We start from the raw sequence: 26,300 nt of genomic DNA, 5'->3' as shown, positions 1-26,300 counted from the left end.
AGCGACCGCCTCCGGCCACACCTGTGGCGCAGCGGCAGAGGAAGCGCCCGAGGTCGGCGCAGCGCCGAAGGGACCATGACGGTGGGTGCGCGGCTGGGCGCCAAGGTGCGGGGCAGGTTCTCCCGCCGTGGGGCCGGCGACGACCAAGTCTCCATCCTGCCCGGCGAGGAGGAGGAGGCGGGGGCCGGGCGCAGCGCGGGGGCCCCGCGGCCGGCGGCGCTGCAGGAGGAGGAGGAGGAGGGAGCTGGGTGCAGGAAGGTGCGCTTCGCCGTCCTGCCCGGCTCCTACGAGCCACTACGCCCGCCGCGGGCTCCCGGCAAGCGGCCCTACGGGAAGCGCCTGAAGAAGTACGGAAAGGTGAGGACACAGCGCGCCCGGGACGGCCGGAGCGGGGACCCTTGAGACGGGGACCCTCAGTATGGGGACCCCCGGCACGGGATCTGCGGTGCGGAGAGGGCAGCGGGGCCTCGGCTCCGACAGCTCCGCGGGGCTCTCGGAATGGACCTTATCCAGCAGGCATTTCAGAGGCAGCGCCCGGCTCCGAGGTGGGGTCAGGGCTTGCTCTGGACCTGCCCGGGAAGGAGTCGGTGCTGCTGTGGGAGCCGGACACCGACCGTCGCCTGGATCAAAGAGCACAAAATCTGTCTGTTCGAAGTGAAAATGACACTAAGCTGATCCATGTGACGGGTGCTTTGCCTCGCTTGGTTCTGCGTTCCTCGGCGTCATAATTTTAAAACTATTCCTTAAAACTTCCAGTTAATTGGCCTGCATTTTTTTCCCTTTCTCTGAAGTGCCCGAAAGAAACGGTAAACAGCCCTGCGAGACATTCCTTGGCCAAGGTGACCCTTAGAAATCACTGCTGTGAGTTACAGGGGGAGAAAAAAAAGTAGCTTGTTCTTCATCTGTAACAACAATTTTGGATCAAAATTGCTCTTTTGTTTTCCTGTGTGGGAAGTCACAAGTCCTACAGTCTGGTGGTTTGGTTTTCCTCCCACCGGAAGATGGGTGCCTTTGGTTACAAAACTACCATGTGGAAGAATTCCATTGTTTTTCTTTTGTTAATGTCACTTAAGTACATCTCAGGTATGTCTTGGATGTTCGTAGCAAAAAACAGTTTCTGTGTCAGGAGGAGAAACCTTTCTGTTGTCAGGAATCCTTTCCTGCTGCTGAGATTACAGATGTCAGCATGAGACACGACTTTCTACTGCATTCTACTAAAAAAACCCATGATTTTGGTAACTATATGCTTTGCTATGTCTAGCGTGCAGAAAATGCCATTAGCCTGGCAAAGTTACTTTTGAAATTCAGTTTTGAGATGTCAACATTGTCAGGAACTGCCTCTCAAATCCTACTGTTTCATAAAGAAATTAACAGAATATTTCATTATTTCGTGATGAATTTGATTATTTGAGTTTCCAGCACTGTGTTTTCCAGGTCCCGTGCTGTAGGAAGCTGTCTCAAGCCTGTAGACGCGATCTGTAGGGTGCAGATTTGTGAGAATGGTTGCAGCAGGTCATCACTTTGCTGGTGGTGCTGTTGCTGTTGGCTTTTAATAGTGTTTAGAGCACAGGCCAGTTCTTGGGCACTGTGTATTCCCTTTTGTGTTGGTCAGAGGACATTCCCGCAGGGAAGGGTTGCCAGTTGGGCTCTGGCATAAAGAACAACTCATGAAAGAACAGGTGAGGTCTGGGTAAGTGAAGGGCAGGAAGGGGGAATGAAGACTCCAGCGTGATATCGTGAGGCAGGGGCAGATGTGGAAAGGGAAGGCCCTTCATCTCCTCCTTCAGCCTCAGGATCTGCCTCCAAGCTCGAGCCACCTTATTATTTTGGCATCTTAACTCCTTCTGAGTAAGTTTCCATGGGAGTAAAACCAGCAAAGGTCAACTGTGTAGCAGCATCATGACAGCTGGAGGTTTTTATGTGCCAGAACCTCTGTAATCCAGCTTTAAGAAATCATAAGAATATAATAGATATTGACTGGATTTCACTGATTTAAAAATACTTACTTGGATTAGGTTTTTTCCATGTTATAAGAGGTCATTTTAATCTCGTCCTACATAAACATAAGGAGTTACTAACAATTAATTCTGATATTCCTGCAAATCTGACTACGTTGTATTAATTCTCCAGTTGAGAGCAGCCACATGAGCAAAAACTATCAAAAATGAAATTAAAATTAGATTAAGGTTTTCAGTTAAAGAATCCATGACAAGTTTATCTCTAGTGCAGTACATAGATGAATTCCTGAATGTGTACTGATGTGGACCAAAACTTTCTTATTTTGACCAAAAAAATCATATTTTGACAAAAAACAGTGACATTTCCATAAAAGTATTCTCAGTGATTACTGCCTTCTTGTTCAGCTCCAGTTTTAGCACATTATGAACTTCTAGGAATTGCTAACATAGTTAGAACATGTAATGTGGGAATTATGTACTTCTACAAACTAGGGTAAATTAAGACTAATTTTATTCTTGAATAGAATCACATGTAAAAGCCTGGCTTCCTGTGGAGGCTGCATCCGTTCAGTTTAACTATACCCTGTGGGTGTGTATGCCTATATAAAAATAGATGGTAAATGTTTTTCCACTCTCCAGCCCTCATTTGCTGTGGGAGAATTTCATTTTCTGGGGCCGTGATATTGGCTGTCGGAATGATTTTATGTGAAGGTATTTTCTTTCACCTTGTCCTTTTTTTATCCCTTTTTCTCATCTCTCTCCCCAGAATGTCGGGAAGGTTCTGCAGAAGGGTTGTCACTACTTGGTGGTCGGCCTGCAAGGATTAGCAGCAGCCTATTCTGCTCCCTTTGGAGTGTCAGCACATGTGGCATCCTTCGTCCGCTAGCGCAGCTCCCTGTGCCCCACAGGAGAGGACGTGAGGCCATTGCTGCTTTCTCAGGATTAAATTTGAGACCTGGATCTGAAAAACCTCTTGGACCAACAGCCCTGAGCCCCTGCACCAGGCCCTTTCCAAGACTGAGAGCTCTTCTCTGAAAAAAATTCTGGTGCTTTGTAAAATCAGATAGGGTCAAAGAAATGTAAGGATGAGAAAATAATCTTTGAATAATTGAACTGAAGTTTGTTTTCAGGCATGAGTTGGTTTTCCAGAGCTTCCTGTTGTGTGGAAGGGAGCCAAGGATGGATGGAAAAGCAAGTAAATGAGGGAGAGAGAAATGAAGGAAAACAGAGGATGGCAGAGCAGCTGGAGAGGTGGAGATGAGTTTGGGTAGTGAGAGGAATTGTCAAAGCAGTGGAGGAAACCGATAATAGAGGATTAGGAAAAGATAGTCTTTGGTTTTCTGAGATTCTGAGTTTGTTGTGTTTTTTTATCTGAGAGGGTTAAGATTATGAGTGTACTTAAAAATATACTTGGACATAAATGGAATGTGGCATGAGACACAGAGAGCTTTGCTGCTTCATGGTTGTTCATTTCAAACCCTGGACATAACGAGCCTTTAAATAATCATGGGAAAGATATAAAAATACAGAAAGAAAATGAGATGTGTGTTTGTGATTTTGGGGCATTAAAGGCTCACTGTGAGATTAACATTTTAAACTTTTCCTCTGCTACTATGAAATCTGCATATATTTTTTCACTGGGAATGGAATTTATATGTGATATACTTGATTCTGGAAGCTGGGGCATTTTACGCCTAATTCTGTGGTGTTCACCAGGGGAAAAACAATTGATCGCCAGCTGCATCTGAGAAAAAAAATATACATAGAGCCTTTGGTATAAGAATGTGCAGATGTGATGTATGAGAATGGGGCCAAATAACCTGCCAGCTCTATCATAATTTCTGAACCTGGAAGCTGTAAGCAGACGATGTCAGTATCAGATGGCTCAGCTCAATGCTGCAGATGCAGCAGCTTCCATGTCACACCTCCAGGGACATAAATCATATATTGATGACACAGGAGCAAGGTGGTTTATGGGCCTTAAAATTTTTGTGGGGTTTATTTGTTTCTGTCAGTCTTTTTGTGGTAGTCATAAATGACTTCCCTGCTAGTACTTTCTCTGTATTATATATCTTTCTAGTTTTGATGGTGTTTTTGTAATCAAGGAGTTGACTTAACTGGAAAAAAATGCTGTTCACTTGCTTTCTTTGCCTTTTCAGAACAAAGGAGTTTGTATGTCTTGGCAAACCACACTGTATTTCTTTTAAATGTAGCAAATGAATCAGATGGGGGTGTGGGGCGGGGTATTATACTCTTTTCTAACTGGACTGTAAATAAAAGCCACGAGATCCATGTCTGTTTTTACCTACACACGTAAGTAAGCGCACAGAGGAGGAGTTTCTCAGCAGCAACGCAGCCAACGAGGGGAAGCTGCAGTGTAAACTTCCCCACGTTGTTTTGCCTGTGCCCTCAGGGCCCTGGTAGGACATGATTGTAGCCCAGACTTCGTGGAAATGCTCAGGAACAACAAGGTGTGGAGATGAGGCTGCAGAAGATCTAAGGCTTGCAAAAGCTGGGGTAGGAATAGCCACAAAGGGATTTTGCTCATTGATTTCATACCTTCCGTTGTTTCTCTTGCACTTTTTTGTGGGGACAGACTGTAGTAATTACATATCCTCTGAACAGAGAGAGCTGTCCCAGGATTTTCCTTGGAAACTGTGAGAAGCTGTGGGAAACTTAGAAAAAAGAATTAAAACAATTATTATCTCTCTTTCTGTAACCACTGTTTATAGATATGGTTCTCCAGAGTGTGCTATTCATAGTTCACCAATAGTGTGAGAAGCTTTTACTTAGAGACCAATCAAGTCTCACCTTAGCGAGTCACATTATAAAAGGACCTGCTACTTTCATTAAACTGGTCTTCGACCTTCTGATTCACCTTCTGAAGAATGGAGTCTTTCATTCCGTCCCTGACTCAACAGTGTCAGACAGACCTGTCCTTCTTATCTGCCTCACCAGCATGCCATAGGGCTGTTGATAATGCAGTAAGAACAGTGCTGTCCTAACACCCACATGCCACACCAGCCTGCAGAGTTTGGGATTAACTTCACATTTTGTTACACCACTCCATGTTTTACAGTGCTCTTACAGCATAAATCATTAGACCTTTTTTTCAAATTACTTAAGCAATGCATGAAGAGATTTGTGTCTTCATTTTTCTGTGTGTTGTGGGTGTCCCATCTGTCTGTATGTCCCCTGACTAGTAAGACTGCTCCCTCATTGCAACACACAGAGTCCAGCCCATTCAGATTTTCCACAAAGGTAAACATGAACCTTAGCTTCTGAACTGTTCAGCACAGTGGACTTTTGCCTGCTGACATCCAGCCTCTGCTCACCTGGTGCAACTTTAAGGGAATAACCTGGTTGCTATCCATACAGAACCTGAATGATATGTCCATGGTGCTTCTGTGTGAACCTGAGAAAAGAAAAGCATCAGGCATATTGGTGAGTTAGCTTTGCCTGGCCAATGTTTCTAAAATAGACCAAAAACAAAGAAAGAGGAGAAAGAAAGAAAAAGTAAGCGACTAATTTGTGCTGCTGCAATAAACCAGCTAATTATTAATTTTCCTCCCTCAAAATGAACTAATGGTTCTCATTGAGATTACCGATTAGTGCTGTTTATCAGTTCTCCTTGAGCAGTAATTCATTCCTCAGCTCCTGAAGGGAATTTGTGAGGCCAAGCCTTGGCCTCAGGGTTTGCTACTCTCTTGATTAGCCCAGCTTACAAAACAGTGTCTAGAAAATCTGAATCCAGAGAGTGAGGTTCACTTTTCAGCTGGGTGGATGGCAGAGGATTGTACTTCCTGTCAGTCATGGCAGCAGCTCTTTTGGGCCAGGTCTGGCTTGGCTGTTTGTTGCAAACAGGTGGAAGGTCAGGTCAGCAACAGGGTAGATCCTGCAGCTCTGTTGCTAAATGTTGTCTTGGTGACATGAGAGATGACGAAATGTTCCTTGGCCCCCTCAGCATCGGCTGGCAGGTCACCAGCTCCACCAACAAAATGGGCAGCCTCCATCTGAAGCAGAACTACCATGCTGGAAGTCTGCATGTGAGATGAAGGAGAGCAAGATGCTGGTGATGGGGAGGAGGCAGGAACTGGTGAGGAACCTGGGTTCCCAGCCCTGGGAGGTGCCAAGCCATGAGGGCAGTCTGGGACTGAATCTTGGCTTCTACACAGGTGTTACATATTCTTGGCAAGGTGGTCCTTGGAGAAGCCACCCAGCAGGGACAGCTTTCAACCCACAGGTGCACACAGGCTCTCTTATTAAAATAGGCTTGTCTGCACCTGAACTCCCGGTGCCTCTGAGGAAAAAAATAGATGTCTGAGTGGCTCATAAACAATGTGGGATGTGGTGGATACCATGGTGAGTACATGGGGAAGATTTGATTTGATGTTTGAGCTGGACAAAATGTGTTCCTCCCTTCAGCCCCTTGCATGAAACCTCTACCCATGGCTTCATTTGCCAAGTTTGCCTTCAGTGGTGTGCTGCTGTCCTATGTGGCTCCCTTCAGATTCCTATACACCTTTCACTGTTCTTTATGAAAAATGGCAGGATAAATAGGTTCGGGAAGGTGAATACATGCAAGAGTAGCAAGAAATACGTAGTGAACTTGTCTGTGCTTTTCTCAGCAACAAACACCACTAACCAGAGCCTGGCAAGTCACTTTTACTTTAAATTCCTGGCTATTCCTGGTGACTGCCCAATGAGTCACAGAGCGGAATAAAGCATATTTCTGCTGGTTTTGCCAGACTATTTAATTACTCCTCTGGCGTAGGCTCTGAGGAAATGGCAGAGGACTCGGAGCTATTGTCCTTTGTCCTGTAACATTAGCAGCAAGGAAGCACTCTTGCACAACTTGCTTTGGAAGCACAGTGACTGAGGAGGGCTATACCACACCACAGCACTTCAGCACCTCCAGATCTTTGCCCCTCCCAGGTTGTCCTAGGATGACGTCATGATGCTTGTATCCCCAGTCCTGTGTTCTGTTTATGCTGGATATTATGTTCTGTGCCTTCAAGACTGGCTTTGAAGAGCGAATATTTTGTTTTGGTTTTTGTTATCAGCCTGCTCCCCCACGGCTGGTGGGACACAGAGATGGAGCAGTACATAGTGCAGCTTTTGCTTTTTGCTTTGCTTTTTGCTTTGCTCTTGCTTCTGCTGTGCTCCTGCTTTGCTTTTGCTTTTTGCTTCTGCTTGTTAGTTAGTTTAGCTAAGCAGTCCCAATCTTTCCCTGGACTGTTTTTCCTTTCCTTTTTTTTTGGAACCACCCAAACCTGCTCCAGACTGGGACTTGAGAAACACTGAGAGTTTACATCTTGTGGCTGCAGCAGCTATCCCCAGCGCCGGAGGGAGCAACAACAGAGCAACCACTCCCAGGAAAGACTTTCTGAATTTGTCATCCTTTTCAGATTGGTGAAAGTGTTGTCATCTGGTATTGTTCATTTTGTGTGCCGGGGGTGTTTTGCTTGTTAAATAAACAGGTTCTTTCCACTTCTCTCCGAGGAATCCTTCCCGAACCGGTGGGGGGAAGGGGCCGTGTGGGTTTGCTTTCTGGGGGGTCCCCTTTTGGAGGTTTTCTCCCAAAATTTGCCCTAATCCAGGACACGTCATGGATCATTTCAGGGATGAATGTCCTTTCTGATCTCTGCCTGTCTGTAAGACTGAGAAAGGGGCAGGTTTTGTTTTGGGGTGCAGTAAAACCAGTTGTCTCTTTTTCTTTATCCTGAGTCCCTTATTAGCTGAACACTGGCCTCTTCTGAGACAAAACTGATCCTAAAATATGCACAAAGTTGCTGTAGTTACCTGTACAGAGTGTGCTTTGGAAATCCTTTTTTCTTCAAGGAAGAGTAGAGAGCCTGAAGAACCTGTAGATTAATGGAGATAATTAAATTAAGAGAAGGTAAAGGAATAAAATCCTTCCCTTTCTTCTCCTTTTAGGAAGTAGTATTAGGCTGCCAGGCCTGTTTTGGGGTGAAGTCTAGACTGGGCTCAGAGAGGGTGGTGCACTTTTCTGAATCCTGCCATGTTTATGAGGAGAGATGCAGGGCTCTGGACTTGTTCAGCTGGAGGAGGGAAGACCTAGGAGAAACCTGACAACAGCTTTTCAATACATAGAAAGGGCTTCCAACAAGATAGAGCCAGGCTCCTTACTGAAGTCTGCAGTAAGGACAATGACAAGAGGTCATGGTCATAAATCCAAACTGCGGAGTTTTCAGCCAGAAACAAGTCAGGGAAAGCAGTGATATGACGATAAAGCATGAAAAGAGGTTACTTCAGGAGGCTGAAGTCTGTCTGTGGAGTGTCTCAAGGCACGACTGTACAAAGTGGGAAGCAACCCAGTGCAAATGGAGTGTTCACCCTGCTGTGAGTGGGACACTGGGGAGAGACCTCCTGGGCTTCTTCCAGTGTGGATGAAGTTGTAAGTGGGATCCTGCCATGGGAAGCAGAAAGCTTTTAATTTACCTACTGTATGGAAACATAGAAGACTGAGCTCCTCACCCTTGCTAGAAGCACTGACGTGAAGAATAAAGCTTTGCTCCTGAGCGACTGGCGAGGCTGGCAGCACTGCCTGAGGAGCAGCTCAGCTTCCCCCACTGCTTCCACTTCCCTGCGTTCCACAGGCTGAAAGCCTGTTGTCCTTTACTGCCGTCTCCTGGGAAAAAATACACATATTTCCAGCCTCCTCAGCCTGCCCCGTTGTTCTGCCCCAGGGATTTCCTGCCTTTCCCTAGGCTGGTCTCCCTGTTTGTCCAGAGCCATCCTCAGGATGTGGGGTCTCAGCAGTGTAATGTGCACCTCTGTACACCGATGTTTCCTACTCAGTGGAATCCTGAGCCTCCCCTGTCCAAGTGCTTCAAATGTAAAGCCATAGGAACATTGTTCTTGTGTCAGGTATTTTTTCCTTCAACATTTAAAAAATGCATTGTACTTTGCCCCAAAGTTCTTGCTGCTTGTCAAAAACATTCCTTAAGGAAGATTCACTGAAGGTGAGGGAATGAGCCACGGTCACTTTTTGTTTCTAAATCTTATCTTTTTCTGGAGAGATGACAGCTGCCTACAAGAGGATGTGTAATTTTGAACTGGAGGTTGGCAGACTGGAATGAGACCCCCCCAGGAGTGCCTCGGACCTCAGCTCCAGCAAACCACATGTAGTTGCCTCCTCACACTTTCTGCATTCCCCCATTTCTGCTTCCCGTAAAGGACTCCTTGCTCCTTCCTTTCCTGGGACACTGAACTAGCATCAGATTGTTTTTTTCAGCTGCGCCTGAATTAGGGTGGGGACTTTCCTGTCCTTGGTGAATCCCGTCCTGCCCCTGATGGCTGATAAAGCAGAGCTACAGAAGTGTTAATGTTTGTGCTGCAGAACAAATGCCCTGCTCCCCTCAAAGCCTCTCCTTTGGTCCTTACCTGCTCTCCCAGGTGACACACAGCTCTACTCTGACTCTTCAGACACCTGTAGCTGCCGATGGATGTTATATTCAGATGGAAAATAGCATTTACAGAACACTGGGAGATCAACAGCATCTGATAGTTAATACTGGGCCAAACATTTGCCTGGAAAAACAATTTCTGTGCTGTCCTGGTGCATTTAGAGAGACTAAAGTTTAGCTTTTGACTGGAAGAAAAAGAGGATTGTCAGTTCATCTTCCTATATGTCTGCAATGACAGCTGATAACTACCAAAGTAGCTGATCAACCCACCTGGGTTTTGGGTATAAATAATTCTCTGTAGAGGAAAAACCTCATCAAAACGGGAGATCCTTTTATTTCTTTGCTCTGGCTCCATCAAAAGGCATCTATCATTAATGACTATATTTATGACTCTATCATCACCAATCACTCGCCTGAGATTTTTCCACACATTAATTTCAACGAGCTCATTTCTAGTACATGACTCACTGAACTCTGATATCCTTCAAGATTTTAAGAGGAAACAGCAATGCTTTTATCCTCCCCTCCTCTCTGTGAAGGTATTTTTTGAAATTATTGTCTGTTCCAACTTTGGAAAGAGGATATAATTTGTGTGTGTGTGAGTATAATGTGATTTTTATCATATCTTGTTGAAATCAGCATGCTTGGCCATGTTATCCCCTCATCCCTGCCTTTTGCTGAATTATCAGAGAGTCACTGAAAAAATAATTGCCATATCCCTGGTGTGTGTGTGTGTCTAATTCCTTTACTGAGACAAGCCCAGGCTACATTTAGCTCCATACTAACACAATGACACCTAATTGAGGCCAGCATTTTGCTGTCTTTGTCACTGGTTTCTTTTCATAATGTCCATCCAAACCTCTCCCCTCATTGTGGTTATATATACCTTTCCAAAGTACAGCACTGTGTACATATTGAGGACCTAAAAGATCCACAGCTGCTGGTCTTTTTTTTAGTGGAAACGAGTAAAATTGTTCAACTCTTTCCTCATTATTTACCTTAGGTTTCTGATCAAGCTGCTGCTACAAGAGTGTCTAGGTTTGTGTCTAGAATTATCTTGAATTGCTCACTACATCTGAAGGTAGATATGCCTTTTACATTCTTCATAAAATGTTTTCTACCTGAAAATTTGTCCTGTGCAACTGAGTTAACACCATGCTTTTTAAAGATACGTCAGCATCATCCACTTTCATGAATGAGGGAGCCCAGCCCCAGTTTGCTGCAAGACTGACACTGTGAATTTTTCATATGAACAGACAGATTTTAAGGAAACCTGAAACAAGACCCTGGTGCAAAAAATTTCAACACAACTGTCCTGAACTTTGATGATGTTATCAGCAGTTGAAAACATGGTCATTTGCTTTTAAGGGCAGGAATACTCTGCCTGCTCTGGCTACAACAAACACAGCTCTGTCACACAAGAGGCTGTGTTTGGATTGCAACAAAACCAGTACCTATTTTTTCTGAGTGGCTCTATTCACCTTGCTTAACAGTACAAGGAGCTGATGGCTCCTAGGTAAGCACCAGTGTGCCTGGGATGGAGGCTGAAACAAACCTGCTGGTCAGACTGTTTACTGGAGGCCGTTTAGGAGATACCTAGTGCATGGATGAAGAGGGCTTTCCTGAAACATTTAACCACAATTGTGCTGTCCACAACTATTTCTGATTTTATGTTCTGTGTTTCATAGCAGTAGAAGAGAGATTATACAGATGCTGCTGCCTTCTATTATTTCTTTAAGCTCCTTCTCACCATACTCTTCAAGAAGAGTTAGGGTTGAATGTAACAGAAAGGCTGGTCTAAATAAAATCTCCTTAGGCTCCTTAGGTCAGTAGATCTAGGGAATGAAAGCTTAAGGTCCTTCTTGGATTCTGAATTTTTTTTTTCTCTAAATTAACACCCAAATGTTAGCCAATGTGAGTTATTTCTGAATTCAGTCAACAAGTCCTTTGAACTAAAAGAATCTGTTTCTTTATATCGCTGTGCTGCCCATAATGTGCAGCTAGGAAGGAGCTGTAGCTTCTCACAACCATCAAGGTCTCTACTTCTCCAAATTCTCATGCTGGCAGAGTATATAGGTGCTCCAGACCTACTTTCCCTGACACCCAAAAGAAGCAAGCAAGCAGTAAATCACCCAATATTTTTTTTCAGAAAAAATTCTCTCAAAATTCTGTTAAATGTTGTTATTTTGTTGCCAAACAGAAGTTCGGAGGGCAAAATCATTCTGCACTTTGCAGTTTGCACAGTGGAGAATACTGTGCTCAAGAAACCACAGGAGTTAGTTAATCATTTTTGCCTTAAGCTCATGAAAATAAGCATTAATGTCTGTCAAGAGTGGACAGCATCAATAGTAGTTTGTTTGTTTTTTTTCATTTATTTCATGTGATGCATTGCTTTCCTAGTTAAATTCTAAAACCAGTTTTTGTTTTTCTCTCTTTAGTACTTTTGCTAGTATGTTTTGGTTCCCATTATAGCATTTTTCTGCTTGTGTGGGTGCAGGTGAAGATTAAAGACCTCTGTGTGAATTCAATTAAATTCAACAAAATATAGACTCCATGTTAAATCAGAAGATTAATGGTTACCAAAGAGTGAAAGGGCTCTCAGTCCGCTCAGCGGGGTTGGCTTCCCTCTTGTGTCTGTGGAGGAGTCATAAAGGCAATCACAAGTAATTATTTTTGACTCAGTGGGTCAATGATTTGAAGGTGATGGGGCAGGTCTGGTTCTACCAGACCAAGCAGTTGAACACCTATGATTTACCTGGAGCAATGTGGGGATCCCAGGGATATGGAGGACAGGGTGTCCCAGTAAATTAGCATAAGAAGGGGTTTCAAGTGACATGGAAAGTGAGCAGGCAGCAGGCTGTCTCTGCACATCCCCCACACAATCCAACAGCAGCACAAGGCTCTGCTGATTAATACTTAATCTCCAGAACTGAGCTTGTTCAGGGGGAAAATTCAAAATAAACACAAGTTCTGTTTATCTTTCATGTTGTGGTGTACTTGTAGAAAGACAAAGGTCCCAAAACCCATGACTGGAATCAGCGCATGGTTTAAACAGCAAAGTGCTGAACAAGAGGGCAAAGGCTCTCTTGTCTTTTTGTCTTTGTTCCTCCTTCTTGTATTTTCACAAAGCTAGTGTTACCAGGGACCTTTACCCCAACATCAATTAGTAAAATGTGAATAACAAGGAGCAACTACCCAAAATGGCTGAGACCACAAAAGTAATTCAGAGCATCCTGATGAGGAATGCACACATTACTCCCTTCTGTACCACACCTACTCAGGTGGACTGTTGGTGTCCCAGCACTGCTGCCAGCACCTCTCATCTGAAAGAAGCAGCCAAAGACATCTGCAACAAAACCAGGTTTAAGTCCCTTCCCTGTGCTCAGGCAGCTGTCTGTCTCTTTGGCTCTATTTGTGTCATGATTTCCTGCTCACAGTCATATCCCAGCCCTTTTAATTAAGGACTCCTCTGTGGACTCCCTTCTTGCCCATGAGAAAGATCAGGTTTTGGGGTCATGCCAATAAGGAGAGATCTGCTGTCACTGCCTTTGCTTCTATCATCCATCACATTGTCTTCATCCACCAGCAGGTTTTCACAAATCCCAACATACTTTTTACAATCTGTGGTGATTCCCACTCACAGGAACATTTTCCGATCCTGGTCTGTGATCAAGTGATTCTTGAGGTCAGTGTGAGGGTGTGAGGAACTCTCCTGGCTTGATTGCTCACACGTACCCATTATCAAAAAGGTTCACAATAGCCTCATCTTCAATGTCCCTCTCCACCAGGATGCTGCTGATGGAGTACTTCCATTGTTGCTGGGCTGTCTGAATCTTCCCCAGAAATGCCCAACACTGAGCTTCTCCATCCTCTGCATTCTGGGACTTTGCTCTCAGCACACTTATAAAAATTTCAGTTTGTGAGTTTGGCCATCAGATCCCAAAGCTCTCACTTTGCCTGTGAGAAGAGACCTGTGGCAACAGTGACATTTGCCACTCCAGCCTGTCATATTTGCCTTGCAGCTGGGTATCCCACAAAGCAACTTCCCTGAGACGCTGCCAGCAAACAGAAAGCTCTCAGAAGGGGTCTCAGGAGTTTGGTACCAGGCAGCTGGGGTGTGTAGATGTCCCAAGGTGGCCAAACAGCACTGGACACCCCATTTGCTGCCCTCCACACCTCCATCCACCTGTTCCCCTCTTCCCCGTGTGAAAAACGCCAATCACTTGGTTTTTTTTAAATTTTAAAAGTTTAATAGCAATAAAATGGTTATAAAAATAGTAATATAATTAGAGTAATAAAATTTGAACAATTGAGATTGGGACAATATGAGACAATAAAAACAAAGAGATACGGACGTCTGGGTACCTTTTTCTGGGCATCACGAGCCCGAAAAAGGACCCTCGTTAACAGCGGATTAAGCCCTAAAAACAATCGCCTGTTGCATCTTCATACATCTCATACATGATGCATAAATTCCATTCAAACACAGGATTCTGTCTGGTCACTGTCAACTTCTTCCTCTTAATCCTCATGTCGTCTTCCTGTCTGAGCGTGGTGCGAAGAAGTTAGGTTTCTGCTGATAAGGGAGCAATAAATTCCCTTTCTCTGAAAGATTTAGGTGTCCTGTGGCGTCTATCTGGTGCAAGTCCTTTCTTAAACAAATATCTTACATAGCATAGTTTCTATTTTAACATTATGTTATAACCTAAAACTATATTTAACACACTACTTAAGAAAATAAATACAGCATAACTTTCTAACATAACACATACAATATTAATTTTAATACTTGCGAAAAGCCAATCATAAAATACACATTTTTCACACCCGAGCCAAACCCAACGCATGAATTTGACGCACTTGTGTATTCCCATAAAGACCACACTTCCTGTAGCGCTGCTTTCACTAAAAGCCCGGGTATCGGACGGAACACATCGTTCACCGGTACTTTGCCAAGCCCGGCGCTCAGCCGTCTATTTTCCGCGCTGCGCCGCCCCCTTTCTCGCACTGAAGGTCGCGGCTCCGCGCTGCGCCCGACCCGCAGCAGCGCCGGGGCAGGTGGCAGGCCCCGAGGGCCGGTCGCGGCGGGAGCAGGGGCCGGAGCCGTGGCCGTGTGAGGGGGCCGGGCTGCGCCGCCCACGCCCACGGCCGCTTCGGGCGCGCAGCGGGGCCCAGTCTCCATGAGCGGCCTGTGGGGTGCGGCAGGCCCGGCGCGGCAGGGCTGGCTATGGGGGGTGGCGGCGCTGCTGGCGCTGGGCGCCCTGCTCGGGGCCTGGCGCTGGGCCGTTCCGCGCCGCCACCGCCGCCTGCAGCGGGTCGGGACGGTGCTCAGGCTCTTCGTGTACCCGGTGAAGTCGTGCCGGGGGGTGTCGGTGCGGCGGGCGCAGGTGACGCCGATGGGGCTTCGCAGCGGGGAGCTGCGGGACAGGTAGGCCGACCGGGGCCCGGGGCCTCCGCGTGGCGCCGCGGCTGTCGGGTGTTTGTTTTCCTGAGGGCCTGGGAAGGAGCACCTGCCCTGCGGGTGCTGCCGAGTCCCGCATTAACGCTGTTGGGCGCCTTTGTGCCCCGTCCCGCCGCAGGTTCTGGCTCGTGATCAGGGAGGACGGGCACATGGTGACAGCTCGCCAGGAGCCGCGGCTCGTCCTTATTTCTGCCAACTGTGAAAACGGGAACTTGATCTTGGAGGCCGAGGACATGGAGAAGATAAGCGTGCCCATAAAGCTCTCCAAGAAAAATCCCGTCCACAACTGCAGGTACTGAAGAAGAAGTTTTCTTTCCCCCTTCTCTCTCTCTCTCAATGCTGTCTTTCTCATGTGCTTTTCTTTTCAGGATTGTGTATGTAATATGAAATGCTTTGCATTTTCTTATGCAGAAATTGGAGTGTAAAAGTTTAGTACCTCTATGTCTTTTCTGTGTGGGTATTTCTCACTGTCTGCTTAAGAGAGATAGACTTCAACCCAGAGCCTGTACTGACAAGACAAGGAACCGTGGTGTTAGTAGGTTTAGATTAGCTGTTAGGAAGAAATTCTTCACTGTGTGGATGGTGAGGCACTGGCACAGGTTGCCCAGAGGAGGTGTGGATGCCCCATCCCTAGAAGTGTTCAAAGTCAGTTTGGATGGGGCTCTTGGTCTAGTAGAAGGTGCCTCAGCTTATGCTAGGGGAGTTGTCCTAGGTGGTCATTAAGGTTGCTTCTAATCCAGACTGTTCTGTAATTCTGTGAAATTCTCTGCCATGGGTTACACAGGAGGCCAGGAATGGTTGTCATAACAAAAGCTCTTCTTTTAATCTGCTAAACACTGATAAAAACAAATCTCAGGAAAAGATGACACAGTATCAAAGACCATGGATTACACATCTGCCAAATGAACTGTGATCTTCTGTCTGCATGGAACATTGTGTTTGCTTATTTGTTTTTACTGCTAGTGTTTTTGCTCTTGCTTGGGTGAGCAGCTGCATCTCAGAGCCTCAATCATGCACTTTGGTATTTCTTGATCACAACTACTATGTGCATCAGCATTTCTGCCTGCACACTGACCATTCAGAGCTGGTGAGATGTTGGAGTTTAGACTCCAGGGCCCCGTCTTTCACCATTTAACTGAGGTGACTCAGTTGAAAACTTGGTAGTCCAAGGCTCACCCTGAGGTCACAAGGGAAAGGCTGCCATCCCAAGGACTTAGGGCATTCCCTGTTAGGTGCTACCCCAAAGGAGTTTCAGGTGGATGAGTTACAAACAGTGATTTAGCTTTGTGCTTAGAGTTTTGTTGTGTGACTGCAGGCCTAGTTATTTTATCTATGTATAGAAATCCATGCTGGAAAACTGCCAGCAGGAAGAGGAAAACCTTTTCTCTGCTAAAATGTCAATTAATATATAAGTGTTTAGGAACTGTAAGTGGTGTAGGGCCCTACAAAGATACTGTGAGTGTTCTCTGGATAGCAGAGATGGTTAATGTACCAACTGCTGTAATAATAACTAAAAGAGTGCTGGTAAGGAACTGCATTTTCTTGCTTTTATCATAAGTCCATTGCTTTGGAAAGCCTTGATCAGCATAGCTCAGTATCTCTGTTTATACAAGGCAGATGCAAGTTCCAAATGGTAGCATTTCTCCTGGAGAAATGGAACAGGCTTTTACAAACCTGTGCATAATGCCTGTGTGTTATGCAATGGCACATGCACTACAAAACAATGCAGTTTGCGAGATGTCATTTTTCTAAAATTTGTTGTGTCAATAAAAGAATATTTAAATAGCCTAATACATTGCATTAATGAAAAGTTAGCTTGGATTTCTTGGATTTTTCAGTTTTAGAGCTCAGTGATATGTTCTTCTTGTGTTGCTTTTTTTTTTCCTTTCTTTGCCTTAATAAATTTGCCTTCAGATGGGTGCTCATGGGAGCTCATGCCTGTTAAGCTGGAGCTAAAGCAGTGCCTTAGAGCCTCTGCCTGCATACAGCTGTGCATGTGCTGATCTTGAAAACTGCTAAGTCTACTTGTAAATTTTATATAGATATTTAAAAATCCTGTGCTTGGGAGAGTCAAATATAGGACCAAAGCCATTGTATAGGTATGTTTTCTGCTTGTGCAGATGCTAGAGTGCTTCCCTCTGGCTAAGAAACCTCATGCTCTTCATCTGTGCCCTTTGTCAGTGTGTGTTGTAACGTTTAAATTGTATGATCTCTTCCCATTGATCTCTACAGCACTGAGTGCTTAGGATAGATCCACTTCCTGAGTGGAAAGCAGTAGTGTTGGAAGCTGTAAGAGCCTTGCCTCTGTTGTCCTGCCAATCAGAAAGCATGCAGGAACTATGGGATGGAGGGAGGAGACAGGCAGTTGAATGCTGTCTGGAGCAATGACCTTTAAGTCATTGCTATGTCACAGGGTAGACACAGGAATCCCAGCAAATGGAGCAGGGATATTGCTGCCAGCACCCTAATGATCACTTTACATGAGTAAAGAAGGGCTCCTAGGAGCTGGGCTCACTCTAGATGAACTGCATGGGCATCTCGATACTTCAAGCTGCCCAGGATTTGATTGCAGATAGGAAACTGCATTTGGGTCAAAATGGCTACTTTGAAAAGTGTAACAAAACTACTTATGACTGGTGTTAAAGTTTACTGAAAGGTTGAGTCAAGGTTTAGCTGTTCTTGCCAGGAAAATGGTCCTTGCATAAACTTATTTGTATCCTACTGGCAGTGGATTTTTGTGCCCCATGGACTTTGTTTCCAGTACAAATCTTTAACCTCTTTTAAGATACTGAGCTGTTTTGTATGTGAAGTCTGAGCTGAAGAGTCTCACTCATCTCTGGCTAAAGTTTGACAGAACTAAAATCTGAAGGAAAATTTCCTTAACAATTAGGGACACTTTTAATTAATAACATTTGTTTAATTAATAACATATCAGTACAAATGATCAGTGGTAACTAATCACATAATTTCAAACTATCGTTCATTTTCTGAAATAAGTTACCTCAGTAGAAATCATTTGGTGCAGCAGTCATGTGCAAATGCAAGAGCAGGCCCCTTTTACCTCAAAGTAGCGCGAGCAGGTTGGTTTGTTACTGTCACTGATGGGGCAGTCAGGTCTGGGCACATTAACACTGTTTCAGGGCTCATTCTTTCACCAGCTGATACTGTCCGGTCATGTCCATGTTCCTTAGCTTTCAAAACACAGTGGCCACAAGGAGATTGCCCTTTGGGAATGATTCATTTTCTGTATATTGTTACCACTATTAAAACATGTTTTTTACCTTCGAATAAGAAGCTTCATTGAACCTTCATGTTTCCAGCTAACTTGCTGATGTGTTATGACTCTCCAGGGTGTTTGGACAGGATATCCAAGGCAGAGACTGTGGTGATGAAGTGGCTCAGTGGATCACCACCTTCCTGAACTCAGAGCCCTGTCGACTGGTGCACTTTGAGCCCTCCATGGTGCCAAGAAAGTCAAAGGACACAATAGCCCTTTTTCGAAACACAGATGAGGTAAATGAACACTTTTTCTCAGAAGTATGTTCTTTTAACCCTTTCCACGTACCCACCAGAAACTGCCCCTTCCATCTTTGGTGATTTAGCCTAGTTTAGCAAGGTGTGTAGTTGTGTACTAAAACCATGTGAATATTCTTTTCTGTAAAGAGGTGACTTGCTTAATTTTTACTTCAAATTGGTTTTAAACTATTGACCATTCACAGCTAAAGAGTCGGAAACTGATACTTGAAGAGGAACTATTACATTGCAGGATACAATACCTTTTTGTGTCTCAGTGAATAGAAAAAAAATTACATCTTTAATGATGTTTTGATGGTGTAATCTGTGTTGCATAGAAAGATTCCACTCCCTGTCCCTTGTTAGGTCTGGGAGTATACTGATACAAATTGTGTTACTTTGTATTTTGTTCAAAGGAATGATGTTTGAACAGTCTGGTTACAGTTGTGGGTCTAGGAATTAAAATTCAAAGGAAGTTTCAGAGGTTTTATCTCTTTCTCTGGAAGAGGCTTGAAGGTATGATATTAGAGAAATGTCATGGAAAGGTATGGAAAGGAGATGCTGTGCTCCGACATCCTTATATCATTTTAGCCACTACTGCCCTTCTTTTTTCTGAACAATTCTCTCAGGTGAAGATACTTTGGATTGTATCAAATGTAAGGTTTTTAAACTATTTTGCTATAGTGATGTTATTTGTAGGGCATCAGTGTTTTGCTTGTTGTTGCACAAAGAGAAGAAGGTATATTCAATTATAGACTTCTATAGATATGCATTTATTATATAAAGGCATGGAGATAAATACAGACACAATGTTTCAGCAAAAGGGATGTCAGATTAGGAGGGGTGATGTTCTGGAATCATAGCAAGAAAGAAAAGGCAGAATTTTTGCATGGTAACTTCAGTGCTCATTGTCTTGTGGTTGAAAGGCATGTACAGGAATGGAGTAAGAATAATATAAGAGAAAGGCAGGAGGGTTATGTACTAAAATTCTTACCAAAATGTATTTTTTTTTCCTGCCCCCACCTCTGTGGAAGTCCACTTCTTGGAGGTTTACAGGTTTTTAAATACTGTTAATTTGCCTTATTTGCTAATATGGCCCTCCCATTGCCCAGGTATCCCAGACTGATCTATGGACAGCTGTAATTGAGTATGGACTGTTCTGGATGTAAAACTCTCTTTGGTGTTGTGATAAGGCAGTTTGAGCATGCAAAAATTGCCATGGTGACTGAAATAGGGAAGAGCATGTTGTTTTCCTTGTTAACCTACTTTCAGGAAAATCAAAACTTGAACAGAGCAGCCTAAAAGGCCACTGGTTCCAACATCTGTCTTTTGCCATGCAGTGACTTTCCTCCCATGCTCTTACAGCAACCTTAGGATTTGGTGGTGTTTGTTTCTGTAGGTTGCCTATCCTGACTGCAGCCCAGTCTTGATCATCTCCGAAGCTTCAATGGACGATCTAAATACCAGGCTGGAGAGGAAAGCTAAGATACAGAACTTCAGGCCAAATATTTTTGTGACAGACTGCAGTGCTTTTGAGGAGGTAAAATAACTGTCTTAAATGTCTTTTTGAAGGCTTGCTTTTGTTTCTTTGTAACTCAGTTGCTTTGTGTGATGGTGCCAACAAGGGTGAGGAAAGCTGCTATTCTGTGATTTTTACAGCTGAGTTCCAGAGAGATAAAGCTTCAGTTCACATCAATGCATGTGGAACATTGATGGAGGTCACAGGTCTGTGAATGATTATTTTGCAAACTGAAAAAGCTCCTATAGCTAGAATAGATTTTTATCTCCCAGGAGGATTTGTAATAGAAAGCTTGTGTAGATGAGAAGCAAAAACTTACTTCCCCTAAAAATTTCCTTTCTGCAAAACTGTAGATTTACCAGAGGCCACAGATCAGATTATCACCCATACAGCAAGAACAGATTGCTTTAGGTTCAGTGCTTCAGACAAGTGTATGCTGCAGAACAGGATTCATTAGTTGTGTGTCTCTTTTTGGATAGAATTATTAGTGTCCTGAATTGGATAAATGCAGTGACAGTAGGGTTTTCATTATATTACTGTAGTAACTATGCATATTTTGAAGGTGCTAGTAAAGGTGATCATCTGGAATGGTGCACCTTTTTGTGAATGACTGTGCTACTTCTGGAAAAGTAATTGCATATGCTTGTGTCTAATATGTGCCTAATGTTTACTTCCCTCAGGACACCTGGGAGGATATTCTTATTGGTGATGTGGAGATGAAAGGGACCGTGTGTTGTGGCAGGTAAACATTGGAGACCTTTATTTTACATAGGAACAAAGAGGTTTATGATAAGCCCTGCGTGATTTGGCACTATCTGTCATTGCAGGTGTATTTTAACAACTGTTAATCCAGACACTGGGGTCATCGACAGGAAGGAGCCCTTGGAAACATTGAAAAGGTTATAAAAATACCAGCGTTTCTTAAACTGTCGGAGAGGATTTAGGCTAGACCCTGACAGATGTTAGACTAGTGTTTTAAAAGTGGTTTGAAGTGTGTGTGGGACATAATAATGCAGTGTGAAGGTCTGTGTATATTGGCTTCCAGTCTACTTCTTGCAGTTCTGTGTGGTAAGGAAATTCAGGACATTCTCTTCTTTCTTGCAAATTTCACATTCCCTGTCTCTGTCTTACCTGCTACAGTGAAAGCTTGGGGTACCAGGTATTCAAGGAATCTGAAGGTCTAACTTTGCTTCTTTGACTTTTCTGTATAAAAAGATTTTTGTACATAATAAACATGAATGTGTGAATACAGTCAGGCTTTTTTCCCTCCATTTGAGCTACTTGGGTCTTTTAACTAAAATATTTATTTAGTTTTTAGCCTAGTGTGATGATCAAGGCAAGGCATCATTATTTGCATGTTCTCTCTTTCATCACTGATATTTTGATGTGTAGTTTTTGCTACCACTTATTCTAAAGAAGGACTTTCTCTTTGCAGTTATCGCTTATGTGACCCATCTGAGAAACACATTTACAAAACCAGCCCTCTCTTTGGGAAACACTTTGCTGTTGACAAAACTGGAATGATTCAAGTTGGAGACCCTGTGTACAAAGTGGTCTGGGAATGAAGGAGACTTTGATCAGAAGATGCTTTTTCACTTTGATATGCAGATTGTTTTTCCATGTACACAGTCACCAGCATAACTTTTTCTTCTTCCTTGCTATATTTCTTGTGCTTTTTAAGGTGCAGGATGTTCTTTGATGCTGTGGAGTGCCAGTCATTTCAGATCATGTAATCTTGTGGCATACCTGTAGTAACTACATCTTTAGTTTTCCTGGAGACTGTGGTAGAAGAAACTGATCCATGACAGACTTCACAGCACTACTGTGAGCATCACACCTCCTAAAATTTTGTGTCAACTGCAATATTGGAATCCAAATTTGTGTACAAGAGTTTGGATCAAGTGTTAGATACGTTTAGTGCCTATAAAGAACCACAAAAGCCAAGCACAAAGTGTATTTGTAACAGAGCTGCCTTTACAAGTGATCATGGAGTGCAGATGGCAGGGCTCTGCTTCCCTCTTTGGTCCTCATCATCTTGCCCTGTCTGTGTCCAGAGGTAGTTTTTAGCAGTGTTTCTTTCCTTGCAGTTGTTTCTTGAAGATTGCTACTGTCTCTTGAGATTGGAGCAATATCAGAAGGAGAATTGTGAGCTGACTAAATAGTCAGGTCTAGAGGTGGGGGTGCCAGGTAATGATGTATAAGGCTGTGGGCTTGTTTAGTTTGTGACCTCTGCTTGACAGTTTGAACTGTCAATTTTTTATCCTGTGAACAATACCGTAACAGTGAGGCTGTAGAGCAGTGATGCATTTGCTAACATAACAGTAGAATTTCCAGTTTGACTAAAAGTTCACTTGACTAAAAGTGTCAGAGACTTCATGGGCATTGGAGGGAAAGAAAAGCTGTAGGGAGTGATCTGATGTTGAGCCTGCCCTGTTCAAGCTGCTGTCCAGGCCAGTATTGTAGGGTTCATGCACAGCTCCTCTCTGGCTCAGTGAATCCCTTTATGTGGACAGTTAGGCTGCTAAGCAGATGTTTGGGAAGCTGCAGTTTGAGCATATTAACACCCTTACTGGTTCTGGATTTAAATCTTTGGTTGTCCCCAGTCCAGCTTCAATCTAACCAAAATGTCAGCTGTTTGTAGGAAGCTGATAATTACATTTTCTACAAATAAGACAAATAAGGGAGAAAACTAGTTGAATTACAGCAATGTTATCTTTTCTTTAAATGTTACATGATTTTTTTTTTTAAGTAGCCTCCAGGACAAAAGCCAGCCATCTTTCGAATGCTTGTCTGCTTGTTTCTTTTTTATGGATTGCCAAATTTGAAAAGCGTGTTGCCCTAGCCTAAAAGAGGAATCAAATTAAGTGTGAAGAAGGACAAATATGATCCTATCTGATGTTTAGTTTCTTCATTTTCTGTTGTAAGTATGAAAAGGGAATTTCAGTGCATGTTCACAACTCAGACCTGTAAAACGAAGAGCCATTGAGCTTTGAGAAAGTGCAGGTGGATGGATGGATGTGGCAAGCCTGAAGCAGTCATGTCAGGGAGGTAGTTTTCTATTATTTGTGAACTCAGAGTTGTTCTGAATGCCATTTTGTCAGCAGGGGTGCTCTGTAAGTATTAAGTTTTCCTGGGACAGACAGGTGTCCAATTTAAAGTGCATGTTGCATATTTGTGTATTATTATACCTGATGCAGCAGCTAGCAGGGAAGAAGTGAGAGAAAAAGCATCTTTTAAAAAGAAAAAGAATTCAGAGGTTCACTCTTAAAAAGCACATGTTGGAAGTGCTTAGTGTTAGAAGCTGAAAGCTTGTGGAATTCCTAGTAGTATCATTAAGCACAGGCAGCCTGCTGGCCTACCAGAGCAATTAGTTAAGAGTGTGTCTCTTCAATGAGTCACAGAAGTGGAAGGAAAAGAGCTGATTTTTTTGCTTCTGGCCAAACGTACTTTTTCCACTGTTGTTCTAGTAGCACATGATCATTTACATAACACAAATTGTGTGGTATAGATCCCATTGCCCCTCATTAGGCTGCTGTCGATTGGGCTGATTTGGAAATGAGGCTGTCTTTGCAAGAGGAAACTGCCATCTGCATCCCTGTTTGGGAGAGGCCATAGATCGAAACTCCTCTGCTAAGAGGTTTAACTCCTGTTAAACCTCTTAGCAGAATATGGCTAGAATCCTTAAACTGGTCTGCATCGTAGTGCAACATGCTTCACAGATGACACTTAAATAAATTATGTTGCCATTTTGTGAAGCTGAGAGCGTAAGTTATAACATTGCACTCTAGATATCTTCGTATGACTGTTGATTTGCTGTAACTGTAGGAATTGTTTGATTTTGTTTAAGCAATTTAGAAAATTGACTGAAAATGTGTCAATCATAAGCCACTGTTTTTTAAATTGTGTACTTGAACAATTGTGAATTTCTTTAACTCTAGAAGAAGAAAACAAATACAAACTTCTAATGAATCCAACTTTCTTAAGGTGTAATATTTGTTTGTGAATTTTTTTTGTTTTCTGTTTCAGCATTTAATTTTGACTACTATTAGCAGGATCTCATAGTTAATACTGATGATTGTCTTTTTTAATCCTACCTCTGAATTCAGAAATATATGCAGTTAGCCAGAGGATATGTGTAAGAGAGCAGAACCATCAGATATAAGTGGCCATCAGACTCAGTTTTGCAACTCTTATGATCTAGATAAATGTGCTGGTTTTGCATTAATTGATATTTGGTAAGAAGGGAAGAAAAAAAAGAAGTAGTTTACAGACTTAACTTTTTTTTTTTTTTTTTTCCGGGGATGTATGAAAATAGGGGAAAATGTTTAAAAGTATGAGAGTTTACTCAAGTCAATCCACGTCATATCTCAGAGTATAATACCAAAACTTTTTTTTACAGCATTTATTGTACCAATAGTTCTTGCAGAACACTATGTACAAGAATGACAGTTGTTAAAAGCAGAAATTTCTGAGTTGCTTAAGATCTGTGGTGGATAAATTTTCATCCAAAAAATCTGAGAAAGATCTGCTTCTGCATCCTGAGGAGAAAAACAGCTTTGCAAAGGCATCACTCTGCTGCTCTGCAAGAAGACAAGAGATATACGAATCTTGCCTCTACAAATGGCAAAAGTTTCAAAAAGGGCTGCCACAGGGTGTTCATTTCTGGTCTGTCCTAGCACCTTAAATTGCCTTTTTGTCTTTGAAGATCCATAAGAATTCCCTGTGCTAGGTAGCTGCAGGGCTGAGAGCTACACATGCAAAGTCTGTTTTGGGGCAGAAGTTTCTAAAAAGTGATGCAGGCATAAAGCCTACATGTGTATCAGCCTTCAGCTGGAAGACAATATATTTTATTATGTAAAATATTATATTTTACATATTCTTCATTGTGTTAATGTTAACAATCTCAACTTAGAATGTCACTGTTAGTAGTAACTCTTTGCATTTTATCTGAAGAAATTGGTAAATTCAATAAAGGTTTCACACACTGGGCCTTCTCTGTAATAAATCTGCTTACTCATCATGAGCAGAGAACAGGAATGGTTGGATAGGGAAAGGAAGTGAGCAAGGCTTAGGTGTATAGAAGGGTGTGTGTTAGGGCTGGAGCTGCATGAAACAGGACTGTCAACGAAGGCAAGGTGCTGGGTGCTTCCGTATTCTCCAGGTGTTTCTGTGCAGATGGACTGAGAATGAGCCCTGGTTGTGGAATGGCATCAATTCCCACTATTCAATAATAACCTGGCCTGAGAAATGCCACTGTCCCCAGTGGGCCATAGCTCATCACATCGACTTCTGGAAATCACAGTGAGTCAGGCTGGAAGGAGCCATAGTGGGTCATCTGGTCCAACCTCCCTGCTCAAGCAGGGTCACTCCAGAGCACAGGGCACAGGATTGTGTCCAGATGGTTCGTGAATATCCTCAGTGAAGGCGACTCCACAGCCTCACTGGGCAGTCTGTTCCAGTGCATGGTCACTTGCACACTAAAGAAATTCTTCTTATTCAGGGGGAACTTCTGTGCATCAGTTGCTGCCTATTGCCTCTTGTCCTGTTGCTTGGCACCACCAAGAAGAGCCTGGATCCTTCTTCTTGATACCCACTTTTGGGTACTTATGGACACTGATAAAATCAAACCACAGGTAGTTGTAGCCTGAGCTAAACATCAGGTAGAGACTATCTTCCACCTGTGAAGAACAAGGACATGGAGCAGACTGTGGTATATCACAGTGAAGAGTTTGGGTGGGAACCTCTCATTTTTGCCCTTTGTCCTTGGATTGTTATGCATGAGACACCTAGGCTGGTTGAAATTCCCCTGTCCTCCAGGAGCAGTATTGTAGAGAACTGTATCTTCTCTAGTGCACAAAATGGCTCTGGCAGCTTATCACTGCTTGTTTAACAGCTGAGTGTTCTCACTTTCTTTAGGCACTAGATAATAAGCACAGTGAAACAATTATTGTGCTTCACTGATGTGCTGACCCTCATAGCCTCTTTACTGTTGTTGAGTCCCAAAAAACAGTTTCATTCGCTGTTCATTGAGGTTTGTCTTCAAGAGATTATGTAGGATGACAATTCCTCAGTCATAGCAGCCACAATTACTTTTAGTAAGTCATGGACAGTAATTTTTAGCAGACCTACCTAAATCCCTTTGGTATAAGTAAAAAGTGGCAGTTAAATCTCTCAATTTTTTCAAGATTTCACACTTAGACATGCAGGACTAAAAAAAATTAAAACAGATGGGTAAGAATGCAGTCTTCTCTGTCTGCAGAAAGCAAAGCAATAGACATTAAGTTTAGACTTGGAAAATACTTGCTTCATCTCTTCACATAGCATGGGTCAACTTCTTGCTTCCTTTGAAAACTTCAGATTTTTGGTAAAAGATCAAAAGCCATGGTGATAGTTGGACTGCAAGAATATCATGGTAGAGA

General features: G+C 43.3%; 2 protein-coding genes across 2 annotated transcripts; both read left to right on the top strand.

Annotated features, from left to right (window-relative positions):
• The first annotated feature begins 5 nt into the window (after positions 1-5).
• On the top strand, positions 6-4,250 carry CUNH1orf115 (chromosome unknown C1orf115 homolog). The gene is made up of 2 exons (XM_041464231.1): positions 6-357; positions 2,725-4,250. The coding sequence occupies exons 1-2, from the start codon at positions 76-78 to the stop codon at positions 2,842-2,844; spliced, it is 402 nt and encodes a 133-aa protein (XP_041320165.1). The 5' UTR covers positions 6-75; the 3' UTR covers positions 2,845-4,250.
• A 10,001-nt stretch (positions 4,251-14,251) lies between these two features.
• On the top strand, positions 14,252-24,870 carry MTARC2 (mitochondrial amidoxime reducing component 2). Its single transcript, XM_041464233.1, has 7 exons — positions 14,252-14,816; positions 14,968-15,141; positions 18,200-18,362; positions 19,762-19,902; positions 20,562-20,623; positions 20,709-20,780; positions 21,317-24,870. The coding sequence occupies exons 1-7, from the start codon at positions 14,569-14,571 to the stop codon at positions 21,444-21,446; spliced, it is 990 nt and encodes a 329-aa protein (XP_041320167.1). The 5' UTR covers positions 14,252-14,568; the 3' UTR covers positions 21,447-24,870.
• Positions 24,871-26,300: the final 1,430 nt, after the last annotated feature.

This window comes from Pyrgilauda ruficollis, unplaced genomic scaffold, assembly GCF_017590135.1.
Source record: "Pyrgilauda ruficollis isolate IOZ18807 unplaced genomic scaffold, ASM1759013v1 scaffold175, whole genome shotgun sequence".
Lineage (NCBI taxonomy): Eukaryota > Metazoa > Chordata > Aves > Passeriformes > Passeridae > Pyrgilauda > Pyrgilauda ruficollis.
Note: the sequence above shows the minus strand (reverse complement) of the source record. Positions and strands in the feature narration are given on the sequence as shown.

What these genes read in the sequence shown, in the direction of transcription:
- CUNH1orf115 (XM_041464231.1), top strand. Translation starts at nt 76, where the DNA reads ATGACGGTGGGTGCGCGGCTGGGCGCCAAGGTGCGGGGCAGGTTCTCC. An exon ending in GCCTGAAGAAGTACGGAAAG is followed by an intron (nt 358 to 2,724) that starts GTGAGGACACAG and finishes CTCTCTCCCCAG; the next exon opens with AATGTCGGGAAGGTTCTGCA.
- MTARC2 (XM_041464233.1), top strand. Translation starts at nt 14,569, where the DNA reads ATGAGCGGCCTGTGGGGTGCGGCAGGCCCGGCGCGGCAGGGCTGGCTA. An exon ending in TTTTTCGAAACACAGATGAG is followed by an intron (nt 18,363 to 19,761) that starts GTAAATGAACAC and finishes TTGTTTCTGTAG; the next exon opens with GTTGCCTATCCTGACTGCAG. An exon ending in ACTGCAGTGCTTTTGAGGAG is followed by an intron (nt 19,903 to 20,561) that starts GTAAAATAACTG and finishes TACTTCCCTCAG; the next exon opens with GACACCTGGGAGGATATTCT.